Below are 12,804 nucleotides of genomic sequence, written 5' to 3'. Positions count from 1 at the left end.
CGGCTCCTCAGTTCCTGGATCGTGTGTTTTTGAATCGTTGAGATGCTTCGGTCCAAGTGTTTTGTTTTTTTTGTTGTGTTGTTGTTGTACACGCCCTGAACCTCCAGCAGGCGGGGCCCCTGAGCCGCCGGGCCCCCTGAGCGTCCTCGTTTTGGTCCCTGACAGTTTCCAGATTCTTAACCCCTGAAACCTCAGCTCCTCTTCTACAGGAACACAGCGCGTCTCTGTGGGAAACACTGAGAGCGACTTGTATATCTGCATGTGTATATTTATTATCCCATGGAGAGCATTTGGGTTTGAATGCTGTGCAATGGTTGAGTTTGTCGACAATGACGAAAACGTACATTTTGTGGTAATTTTTTTTATTTAATTCATCTTAGGAAGTGATTTTATTAGAACTTTTTGTTTTTGTTTGTTGTGATCTAATTAGACTTTTTATGGAAGTCCAGAGGCGGGAAAACGTTCCGATAACTGTTCCCTAAAAACACCAAAAATAACCTAAAGAAGTTGTGCACACGGTCGGCGCTGCTGAGTTTATTTAAGTTTATTCATGGTCGTTTAAAGTAGCAACATTTTGTTTGTGATATTGAAATGTTGCTGCTTGAAATGAACTCGTTGGTGCAGTTATTGTGGGTTTCGTGCGCTCGGATTAAAATCAGCTTCTCTGATTATTTTATTTCCAAATGAACAACGTTCATTTTGTTTCCTGTCATTTCTTTCAAGTTTTTCTTGGATTTTCATTATTGATATTTTCTTTTTCCATTGATCATCTCGTCAACAGAAACCTGGAAATAACATTTATTTACTAGTTTGATTTAAACAATGTTTTTTCACCTGAACTGATCAGTGTTTTATGTGGAGCTGGATTGTGGATCTACAAGGTCCAGGACCAGCTGCTGCAGCAGAGACTCCCTCAGTGCTGGTTTCACTTCATGTCCACTGCTTTGGTTAATTTGATCAATTAAGAATTTGTTTGTATAATTTCTAATATAAAAATATTCTCATAAAGTGGGTCCTGCATTATTATTAATGGACCCTGTGTTAAACTGTAGTCGTCACTACGGCTGCGACTAACGACTGTTTTCATTATCGATTAATCAGTGAATCGTTTTGTTAGTAAAACGTCAGATAATAGTGAAAAATGCTCGTTATAATTAATCAGCAGCTCGTTGTCTAATCACACTGCAGAAACTGGAGGATGTTTAAAATGATGAACTGATTCATTTTCTTTAATTGATAATAGATGAATGGTTTTAAAGAGGTGAGTAATCAGAAGGTTGGTTGTTAATTCGAGGCACGTTTCCTCGTTTAGGGAGCAGCTAACGAACGTTTCCCTCTGGACCTTTTCTTTTCTTTCTCTTTTCTGTTGTTGTGTTCGTAGAGATCCTTCAGGTTAGGAAGCGTTTTTAAACCAGATGACCTGTGTTTGCTCTCTGTTCTGAGATCAGCTGATGAGTGTGTTTTCAGACGGAGACGGACAGGTGGACAGGTGGACAGGTGAACAGGTGGACGGACAGACGGCTGGTCATCTATAGAGATTAGACTTGTTTTCTTCTATGAAAAGAAACTTGATGTGTTTATTATTCTAAATATGAAACTGATGTTTTAAACGGATGTTTTTCGTCTTTGTTTTAGCAAAAAAAGTTTTGTTTGTTTTTTTTTGACTTGTGTTCCCAACAAATACTTGAATTTCTTAAAAAAATGTTTAGAGTTAAAGTAGTGAATGACAAATAAATAAATGGACACTGGATAATAAACCTGTGTTCAGTCAGTCCTTCACTCAGCACGTTTCACTGCCGGATCAAATCACCTGGTTTTATATCTGAAGTAGAAGAAAATATTAGAGTCAAATCAGTTTGTTTTATTCATGTGCAGTTCTTAATATCTCCTGTAGATCAACAGCAGTCATACATTCATAAGACTGAATCAACTGACGAAAGAAACGTTTCAGTCACGTCCTGGACACAAGAACGAGTGATGAAAACTACTTACTCTTTATTTACCATTAAAAACTTTCTTTATTATATTAATTGGCATAAATATGGTGGAAATTAAAACATATTCAGGAGAGCTTGTACCCGTACATGGGAGCATAGTGTAACTTGCTTTCAGACAAATTGCTATACACAAGACGCTTATATGAAAATTATATAAATAAAAAAGGAATAAGCATAAAAAAGAAAATAAGACTTTTTCTAAAATCTCTTAAAAAGTTTTATTTTCTGCAGTTGATATTTTAATAAATCTTAATCTTCAAATGATAAATTCTTGTTTTCATGTCAAATTAAATCACGTTTTAGCTCCAGATGTTTTTTAATGATCAGATTTTTACTGAACATCAACTCATCATAAAGATTTCTCATCTGAAATTATATCAACACTGTTTAATTAAAGCTCATGTGTGAGGACTCACGCTGCACCTGTGAAGGTTTGGGTTCAAGGGACTCGTTGCCATGGTAACAACTCTTGTTAAATCACCAACATTATGATCCGGGTCCAGAATCACGAGGCAAGATCAGGTGGTTATCCAGATAACTTTGGGTTTAAGCAGGTAGATCACCATGGCAACCTAACCTGCTCTGGAGCACTACTGACCAATCACATCACAGAACTGAGTCACTGCTGCTACGACGAAAGAGCTCACAGTAAAGATCAGTAGAACACACCAGGCTCAGTGAAACCAGACCTCCAGGTCCAGATCCAGGTCCAGACCCAGGTCCCTGGTCCTCACCGAGTCCTCCAGCAGTTACTCCCTCCTCCCTCATCACCACGCCCCCTCTGACAGGTGGCAGCAGGAGGCTCCGCCCTCCTGATCCTCCTCTGTGAGCTCCTACAACCTGTCCTCATTTAACACTGCAGCTCATCCAGAGAGTGTGTGAGAGGAAACACACACACACACACACACACACACACACACAGGGAAACCCAGGAGCCATGTGGGCCCTCACCCTCATCAGTGCGGGCTCCGTCTTCTTCCCCGGACTCTTCCTCCTGTCCAAACTGACCCTGAGACACATGATGGGATGGGGGGAGGGGGATGCTGCTGTCGTCTCCACACGGTAAGAACACACACACACACACACACACACACACACACATACACACACACACACACACACACACACACACACACTCTCACACTTGTTGGTCCTCGGTTTCATTATTTCCTCACACACCAGCCAGGGGCCAGTTGCAAAACACCTTATGTTTTCTACTTAAGTCTGACACTTAAGGATTAATTTCTCCTTAGCTGAGGGAATTACTTAAGGGTGTTGCACAGAATCTCTTAAAAGGTTTCCTTAGTTAAGTAAAAAAGTAATTTACAGCAGTGAAAGAGATTTTACAGCAGTAAAATTCTACTGTTTCCATGGATACAGTTGCTTGCTGGCATTAGCTTATACCTGTTATCAGGTGCGCTGCTCTCTCATCCTCCTGCTGTTTTGACAGGAACTTCACGGAAACCTTAAGGAGAAGGCTTAAAGGTGTTTTGTGAAACCTAAACTCAGACTTTAAGGAGAATCTTAAGGTGTTTAAGGTGTTTTGTGCAACCAGCCCCAGCTCTCTACAGCTGAAACGATTAGTTGATTAATTAATCAGAAAATCAATTGCCAGCTGTTTTGAACACATGACGTCACATTTGATATTTTTTCTTCCTTGGAGCAAATTTTCTGATAAAATGTGACGAACTGATTGATGTAGAATAATAAATGTAGATTAATGTAGTTTAATATGGAGTTGATCTGGTGTTTCCAGTTGTTGCCTGTTGTCCTGATTGGTTGTTTATATCATTGATGTTTATGTGCAAATTTTATTTTACTATATATTTGAATGCTAAAATCATTCAAATATATAGTATAATATATCTTTATTTATTTTATGATTTGCTGCCAAACTTAATTTCATTGTGTATTTTAATGACAACAATGACAATAAAGAATCAATCAATCACTCAATCAATCACTCAATCTATCCATCTACTCTCTGTTCATAAACAGATGTAGAGTTTCCTACAAAGACAAAATAAAATATTGAAAGTCTGATCAGACAGAAAATGTTCCATGAGTCTCCGTCTCTGTGACGTCAGGTCCAAACATGTTTCTAGAGTTTTATTCAATCATCACGAAGCTGATCAACAAGCAGATCAATAATCTGTGGCAGCTCAGAGTCACGAAGAATCCAAATGAAGTTTTGTCTTTCTAGGAAACTGATTGAGGAAAGAACAGGAAGTAGGAAGCAGTAAATATTACCGCTGGTTCCTGATCCATGCAGCTGAACGACACTGTGAATAACAAGCTGCATTTGAATGTGTCACCAGGTAACAATATGATAAACCAGCTGTCACAGCGACACTGATGTCAGAGTTTATACTGACTGAAAGGTGTTGAGCCTGTTTTTGTTCAGATGACACAACGACAGATTCTTCACAAACTGATCAATCTCTCTGATCAGGATCTAAACTGATCATGTCTCTGCTCTCAGCCTGGTGTCGTCCGTCCAGGCCGTCATGGCCTCTTCAGCCGGATGCGTCATCGTCTCATCCTGCAGGGACGTCATGGAGGACAGGTGAGGACCAAATGTCTCAGTATTTGTTTCCTTCACTCCCAAACACTCACTACAGCGAATGTGGATTAATCCGCCGCTGAAAATAGTCCCAGACAAATACTTCATAAACAAAAACATGACATAAATAACTGCGAGACAAAACAATGAAGTCTTTAAACAAACCAAATAATGAATCACGTCATAAATAAGATGTTAAAGAATGAACAAATAAGATATTAAAACAAAACAAAGGCTAAATAAATCAGATTCAGTATTACATTTTACATTTTACATTTTACATTTTCTTTATTGTTGGCTCGACACAGCACCAGCCTCTCCTTCAATAAACCTTTCCCATCGTTCTAAATGTTTTTAATCTAATACTTTATATATTTCTTCCTGTTTGTTTGTTTGATTAAAACTACAACGAACAGCTGATTTATTATTTATTTTGTTCTTTATAACGTCTGAGAAACTTCTGCTTCCAACAAAACTCCAGTGATGTTCATGATGTTGGAAAAGAGGATGTTGTCTGGATTCTCTCTAAAAATCTGGTTTATTGCCAGTTTTCAACAAGGAAGGAAATAACTTGTTCCAGTTCATGACAATAAAAAGAAAAGAAACAAATATAAACAAGCATGTAACCGCAGGTCAGAGAGCTTAGATATAAATACAAAAATTTAACAATAAAATTAAATATTTACAATAAAAATGTGAAGAAATATTATAGAAAATATAGGAAATATAAATATATACAATACAAATATGAGTCAAACATGCAGCTGCTCCAGGAGCCGATCAATGACTGATCACAGGTGTCAGGTGAAAACCTTCTCTCTCCAAATGTGTTTTTTTTTACTGATTTTAAGAAAAAACATCCTCGTTAAACTTTTAGCTTCGTTACCCAGAAGCCTTTGAGGAGCTTTTTATGAGCTTGAAGAAAATATAAAATCAATAAAACTCAGCTGGAGGTTTCACTCAAGTCCGGTGTTGATTTGTTTTTAGCTGCGTGACCTTTTCACAAGATGGCGTCCGTCGGCCCAGACTGACTTCCTGTTTCCCGGAGGATGAAACCTGATCTTTACTTTTCCCTCCAATGAAATAACTCGACAGATCAGCAGAAAACTTCCTGTTTCCCAGAGGACGAATGATTTTTAATCTCTTCATTTAAAGCCTCGGTCGGGTCAAAACACTGATGTTTGTGGTTTTCAGTGAAATATCTCGACAACTAGTGGATGGATTGTGATGAAACTTTACGCAGATGTTCATGATCCCCAGAGGATGAATCCTACAGAGTTTAATTTTAAGATTTTAATTTGTGAAATACTTTGGTTTATGATCAAATACCTGCAGAACTAATGACGTAAAACATTGTACCAGTTAAACATGAGCGTGTTAGCATTTAATCACACTAGTGCATCGGTGTGTGTGTGTGTGTGTGTGTGTGTGTGTGTCTGTAATCTAATTAACAATCTGAGTCTAATTCGCCTCCTGAGCCGAGCAGCAGCAGCTATTTCAGTCTCTAAGTCGGTCCCAGAGATCACTAATCCTCCACGCCGTCGCTGAGCATGATGGGAAATGACATGATGAAGATGAAGGAGTGTGAGACAGATGACAGAGGGGGTGGGGGTGTTGTTTCGGTAAAACCCAGGTTTCCTCCGTCAGCTCTTTCATTTCCCAGTCAAAGCTTCATTTGTTTAGCAAATCACGCGGGAGACGCAGCGGACATGCAGCAGGGAACTCTGGGTAGCCGCCGCACGAACACTCAGCTTTCAGTTTGTCAGTGTGAGAGAAGATCATGTTCAGAGTCAGACACATGGACAGATGGAAGAAGTTTGCATTTACATTCATGTAGAAATACTCAGATTTACATACTGGTTATCATCAGAAAAATACATTCAAAGTGTCAAAAGTAAAGATTTTAATTTGTCAAATACTTTAGTTTATGATCAAAAACCTGCAGAACTAACAACATAAAACATTACAGCTGCTGAACTGGAGTGTGTCTTTGTAAATTTAAAAATATAAATTGATACTCAAACATACAAATAAAACTGATGATCAAATCTTGAGAAAAGGTTTTTAGTCAGAAAAATAGAAGTAAATAAAAGTCGTGGTTCTGCAGAAAAACTGATAAATGATTATAGATTATATTATAGATGATTAATTAAGATGTTGCTGCTGAAGCTGGTGGAGGTTTGGAGGCTTCAAGTCGGTTCACTTTTATTTATTTTTAGCAAATAAAATAAAAAAAGCTGAGGTTGGGTTAAATTCATTTGATTAAAGCTCAATATTTTACGCTTTTCCAGTATTTTATTTTGAAGTTCTAAGAGCTCCTAGTAACAACAGGTCTGAGCCTCTCTTCTTATTGGCTGACTGTTTTCTGACTGATCCAATAAAAAATAAAGCAGATTTCAGGTAAAAACACTCAGAGAAACCAAATCCTGCAAGGTTTGGATGGTGGGTCCAGGTGGGCGGGGCTTGGTGACTGCTTTGTTGTGACATCACAAAGTTCCAGAAGTCCTGACGGCTGGTTTTAAGGCTCAGTTTCTGAATACAGGCTGTGTGCATTTCTCTGTGGACTGAGGCTTTGATACTTTCACAGTATTAATATAGAAGCTAGAGCTGATCTATAATCACACTACACATGGACACAGACCTTTACACTGGAGGAGCTTTAAGAGTTTGATCAGAAATGACACTAGGATCAGAGATGTTCATACACATAATGATGAAAAAACATCTTTATGGTACAAACAGCTTTGAGATCAGTTTTCTTCAGTGAGTTTCTGATCAATTTTACAATTTCCTGATTATGGGAAAGAGACTAAAATTACACGTATAAAAATAATGACATATATAATAATAAATACAGATTATAAACTTACACAGAAGCTGCAGATGTAAGTGATAAACATGATTTTTTATATGAATATAAAAGGTAAAGCTCCTTCTGCATCTTTCTTTGAGTTCCACCCTCGATTATAATTTATTTTGAGCATCTCTGTGGTTTGTCCTCCCCAGGCTCCCGTACTGTTTTGTGTTTTGACTTTATATGAAGATCCTATTTATTCTAAACATGTAGAGACAGTCTGATATCTGTGACGTCTCACTTCTCCTGTCCTTCACTTCCTGGTCAGACACTGGCTGACAGACGCCTACATCCTGTTCGCCACGCCTTACTTTGCCTACGACATCTACGCCATGTTCCTGTGCCACTGGCACAAGCTGCAGGTCAAAGGTCACGAGGAGGAGCAGCAGCAGGAGGAGCTGGGGGCCGTCAGGTCGAGGGGGGCCGCTGTGGTGGGTTACCTGCGCAGAGAGGTGCTCATGGTGCTGCACCACGTCTTCATGGTCGCCTTCTGCTTCCCCGCCTCACTGGTAACTATGGCAACAGTGACGTGACTGACAGTGATGGTCCTGGATCTTTGTTGTAGCGCCACCTTCAGGACTGACTTTACATGTTGCAGCCTGGGGGGGGCACCGCAGGTCTGTGACCCAATGTTTGTTAACAAATTAACTGTGTGTGTGTGTGTGTGTGTGTGTGTGTGTGTCAGCTGTGGAGGCAGGGGAAAGGTGATTACTTCCAGGGCCTTTTGTTTCTTGCCGAGCTCAGCACGCCATCTGTCTGTCTGGGGAAAGTCCTGATCCAGGTGAGACACACACACACACACACACACACACACACACACACACACACACACACACACACACACAGCCTGTTGCCCCTGCTGGAGCCTGATGTCATGTGTCTGTATCTCTGGTCTGTCTGTGATGTCATCAGTATAAGAAGCAGCACACTCTGCTGCACAAGCTGAACGGAGTCGTCATGCTGCTCACCTTCTTCACCTGTCGGGTCGTACTCTTCCCCTACCTGTACTACGCCTACAGCAGGTAACTGTCTGTCTGTCTGTCTGTCTGTCTTTCAATAACGACTCATAACAACCGTCTTGTCTCTTGTAACATGACGAGACAGAAACTAAAAGTTTAACATTATTTGAGTCTTTACACCAAAGAGAAACAAAATTATTCCTTTTTTATTAGTAATTACTGCTCTCAAATAAATAATCAAAGTCTTGAATTTAGACAAAAGTTAAGATAAGACAAGACAAGATAAAATGAGATAAAATTCATATTAAAGGAAAAATTTGATCAAATGAGATGAGAATCTACTGAAGAACTTCTTGTCATTAAATTAAAAGTATAATTAAATAGTTAACCTTGTTTCTGATCTGAAGGTGTCAGTTAATAGTTTAATGATCTGAACGTCTCAGTGAGTCGTTTATGTTTCAGGTACGCTTCCATCCCGCTGTACTCCGTCCTGCTCGTGGCCCCGTGGCAGTGTAACCTGGGGGCCGCTCTGCTCTGGCCCCTGCAGCTCTACTGGTTCACACTGATCTGCAGAGGTGCCCTGCGCCTGTTCACGAGACGCCTGAACGCACCGCCGAAGACGTTCAAACCCGACCACGGCGGCTGTCTGACCCAGAGTAACGGCTGCACGCATCATCAGACGGACAGACACTGACGCTGCAGGAGAAGAAGAAGAAGTAAAGACAGAAAGAAACAAAATGTCTGAGGAGGGATGAGACCTTCAACACAAAGGTCAAACAAGGTCAGAGAAAACCAGAGAGAGGGTGACAGTTTCCCCTCATCATCATCATCATCAGCAGATGAAGCTCTGGTGAAGTATTTGATGTACGGAGAGTAAAGAGAGAGGAGTGAAGTGACGGACTCGTGAGCCTCGATGGAGAATAGAAAACAGACGGAAGTGAAGAGCAATAAACAAGTTTTACTGATGTTCGCTGGAGTCGTAGTGAAGAGATCTACGGAAGACGATTAGAGCCACATGTGGAAAAAAAAAACTTTTTTTTTTTTTTTAATTTTGACTTTAAACTCAGAATTCAGACTTTCTAAAGAAAAAGAATTTATGAGCTTTTATTTTGACAGTTCATGCACATCTTCAAATCTCAGCTACAGGTTGGATTAAAGTGTCATGACTGACAAACAAAATGCAAAAATCCCCTGTTCTCACTTTATTAATGATGAGTTAAGATTTATTTATTTATTTATTTATTTATTTATTTATTTATTTATAAGGTCTGAAAGAACTTTCTTGTGTTGTCATGATTTATTGTGAAACTATCGTGGTGGTATCTTTTGTAACAAGACTTTCACAACAAAGTGGATGTTTTAGGAGAGTTTTCTTTTTGATTTTGAGGAGCTGTTTATCATGAACTGTTGTGTGTTCCAGTGGTTATCAGACTTTTTCACATCAAGGACCTCAACTGACACAAATTGTGTAATAAATACCACTAGTGTAAATGTTTTGTCCACCTTCGTGTCCACTGGTTGTTTTATTTTGAAAGTTTTCACCAAAAGTGCAAAGTGTGACATCATGCCTGTCTTTTCATGAGTTTATTTTGAAACAGTGGGACTTGAACATGGTGGAGCTGGTGTTTGACCTGATGGTGTTTAGGATCATGTGTTTTCACTGCCCCCATGTGGTCACAGAGAGGAACTGCAACACTTTTTCTTTTTCTTAGAGCTTGACACAGTGTTGTTGTCTGTGTAATCATTATTAATATAAGAATCTATTTATTTATATTGAACTGGATATATTTATTTATTTATTTAGAATGTGCCTTTCATGCTCCATTATACCATGATATCTTATGAATAAATGAATAACTGCAACAATAAACATCAAAACCAGAAGGACGAAACAAAAACAACAATAAAATTTGATTTCATTTTCATTTTTATTGCAGAGGTGAAAAACACATTAACATTTTTATGATCTTTACAGCTTATACATCATATATAAAATTTGTATTATAAGTAAAATTTGTATTTCAAACAGACCCAGTGATCACAGAGTCCATATTAAGGGCCACTTTAGTCCACCTCCTCAATAGTGGGCCCCTGGGAGCCGGCTTGTGCCTGCTCTCCACAGTTACCTTCAGGCATTCCTCCCTGATACAACTTGCTGATGATGGGGTTGCACACTTTCTCCAGTTCTTTCTGCTTGTGTTGATACTCCTCTTTATCAGCCAGCTGGTTGTTCTCCAGCCAGGTGATGGTCTCATCACACTTCTCAACCACCTTCTTCTGGTCCTCCTCATTCAATTTGCCCTTCAGGCTCTCGTCCTGCACGCTGCTCTTCATGTTGAAGGCGTAGGACTCCAGGGAGTTCTTGGCAGAGATTTTGTCCCTCTGAAGGTCGTCCTCAGCTTTGTACTTGTCGGCGTCCTGCACCATCCTCTCGATCTCTTCTTTGCTCAGTCGGCCCTTGTCGTTGGTGATGGTGATCTTGTTCTCTTTGCCGGTGCTTTTGTCCACCGCAGATACGTTCAAAATGCCGTTGGCGTCTACGTCGAACGTGACCTCGATCTGTGGGACCCCTCGTGGAGCAGGTGGGATTCCTGTCAGCTCAAACTTGCCCAGCAGGTTGTTGTCCTTGGTCATGGCTCTTTCCCCTTCGTACACCTGGATGAGGACCCCGGGCTGGTTGTCAGAGTAGGTGGTGAAGACCTGGGTTTGTTTGGTGGGGATGGTGGTGTTGCGTTTAATCAGGGACGTCATGACTCCTCCGGCTGTCTCGATACCCAGGGACAGAGGGGCCACGTCCAGCAGCAGCAGGTCCTGAACGTTGCCAGAGGTGTCACCTGAGAGAATGGCGGCCTGTACGGCGGCGCCGTAAGCCACCGCCTCATCTGGGTTGATGCTCTTGTTCAGCTCTCTGCCGTTGAAGAAATCCTGCAGGAGTTTCTGGACTTTGGGGATTCGGGTGGAGCCTCCCACCAGGACGATGTCGTGGATCTGCGCCTTGTCCATTTTGGCGTCCTTCAGGGCTTTCTCCACCGGATCTAATGTTCCCCTGAACAGGTCGGAGCACAGCTCCTCGAAGCGAGCCCTGGTGATGGAGGTGTAGAAGTCGATGCCCTCAAACAGAGAATCGATCTCGATGCTGGCCTGGGAGCTGGAGGACAGCGTCCTCTTGGCCCTCTCACAAGCTGTGCGCAGCCTCCTCAGGGCTCTCTTGTTCTGGCTGATGTCCTTCTTGTGTTTCCTCTTGAACTCCTCCACAAAGTGGTTGACCATGCGGTTGTCAAAGTCCTCTCCGCCCAGGTGAGTGTCGCCGGCCGTGGATTTGACCTCAAAGATCCCGTCTTCGATTGTCAGGATGGACACGTCGAAGGTGCCTCCGCCCAGGTCAAAGATCAGGACGTTACGTTCTCCTGACTTGCCTTTGTCCAGACCGTACGCGATGGCGGCCGCCGTCGGCTCGTTGATGATTCTCAGTACGTTCAGTCCTGCGATGACGCCCGCGTCTTTAGTCGCCTGTCGCTGGGAGTCGTTGAAGTACGCTGGGACTGTGACGACTGCGTTGGACACCTTGTGGCCGAGGTAGGCTTCAGCGATCTCCTTCATCTTCACCAGGACCATGGATGAAATCTCCTCAGGGTTGAAAGCTTTGTCCTCCCCTTTATACGCCACCTGAACTTTGGGCTTCCCTCCATCTGAAACCACCTTGAAGGGCCAGTGCTTCATGTCAGCCTGCACCACTGCATCATCAAACTTTCTTCCAATCAGTCTCTTGGCATCAAACACAGTGTTGCTGGGGTTCAGAGCCACCTGGTTCTTGGCTGCGTCACCAATCAGTCTCTCTGTGTCAGTGAAGGCCACATAGCTGGGGGTGGTCCTGTTGCCCTGGTCGTTGGCGATGATTTCTACTTTTCCGTGCTGGAAAACCCCCACACAGGAGTAGGTGGTGCCCAGGTCGATGCCGATCGCTACACCTTTAGCTGCAGACATCTTCACTGGGGACGTTTCCTGTCAAACAGTTAAACGACCTTTTAGAGACTAAACACATTACTACACATGTACACTGACCCACAGCTCACAGGCTGCAGTTACATTCATCATTATTGGTTATTGATCATCTGATTCCTTAGAGGCAGAAAATATACCAGAACATCTCAGCTGTGAAAACGCTTTTAAAAACTGTTTGCTCCACTTACATTACTTCAAAATAAAACACACACAACTATCAAAGCTTCAAACTTTCAAAGTAAACTTCCTCTCATCAATGAAGTGTGTACTCACAGTTCAGCATTGAGTTGTAGGTCTGATCTTCTCCTTCCTCTCTGATCTGTTTCTGTTGCTCTGTGCTCTCACACCTGCCGCTTTATACCTGTGGATCTGACTCTGGCCGCTTCTAGACGTTTCACACACACACACACACACACACACACACACACA

The 12,804-nt window shown here is 41.5% G+C and overlaps 2 protein-coding genes across 2 annotated transcripts; one reads left to right on the top strand and one right to left on the bottom strand.

Annotated features, from left to right (window-relative positions):
- Window positions 1–2,891: 2,891 nt before the first annotated feature.
- On the top strand, window positions 2,892–9,205 carry LOC111238862 (protein FAM57B-like). The gene is made up of 6 exons (XM_022768570.1): window positions 2,892–3,059; window positions 4,480–4,563; window positions 7,683–7,923; window positions 8,100–8,195; window positions 8,327–8,436; window positions 8,836–9,205. The coding sequence occupies exons 1-6, from the start codon at window positions 2,935–2,937 to the stop codon at window positions 9,065–9,067; spliced, it is 888 nt and encodes a 295-aa protein (XP_022624291.1). The 5' UTR covers window positions 2,892–2,934; the 3' UTR covers window positions 9,068–9,205.
- A 1,190-nt stretch (window positions 9,206–10,395) lies between these two features.
- Window positions 10,396–12,357, bottom strand: LOC111238863 (heat shock 70 kDa protein 1). The gene has a single exon (XM_022768571.1). The coding sequence runs from the start codon at window positions 12,355–12,357 to the stop codon at window positions 10,438–10,440; it is 1,920 nt and encodes a 639-aa protein (XP_022624292.1). The 3' UTR covers window positions 10,396–10,437.
- Between the last annotated feature and the right edge of the window lie 447 nt (window positions 12,358–12,804).

This window comes from Seriola dumerili, unplaced genomic scaffold, assembly GCF_002260705.1.
Source record: "Seriola dumerili isolate Sdu_G_001 unplaced genomic scaffold, Sdu_1.0 BDQW01001700.1, whole genome shotgun sequence".
Taxonomy (NCBI): Eukaryota; Metazoa; Chordata; class Actinopteri; order Carangiformes; family Carangidae; genus Seriola; species Seriola dumerili.
The sequence above is the reverse complement of the archived record's forward strand: the minus strand, read 5'-3'. Positions and strand labels throughout refer to the sequence as shown.

Coding starts and splice junctions, on each gene's coding strand:
- LOC111238862 (XM_022768570.1), top strand. CDS start 2,935: ATGTGGGCCCTCACCCTCATCAGTGCGGGCTCCGTCTTCTTCCCCGGA. Junction 4,564..7,682: donor AGGGACGTCATGGAGGACAG/GTGAGGACCAAA, acceptor CTTCCTGGTCAG/ACACTGGCTGACAGACGCCT. Junction 7,924..8,099: donor TCTGCTTCCCCGCCTCACTG/GTAACTATGGCA, acceptor TGTGTGTGTCAG/CTGTGGAGGCAGGGGAAAGG.
- LOC111238863 (XM_022768571.1), bottom strand. CDS start 12,357: ATGTCTGCAGCTAAAGGTGTAGCGATCGGCATCGACCTGGGCACCACC.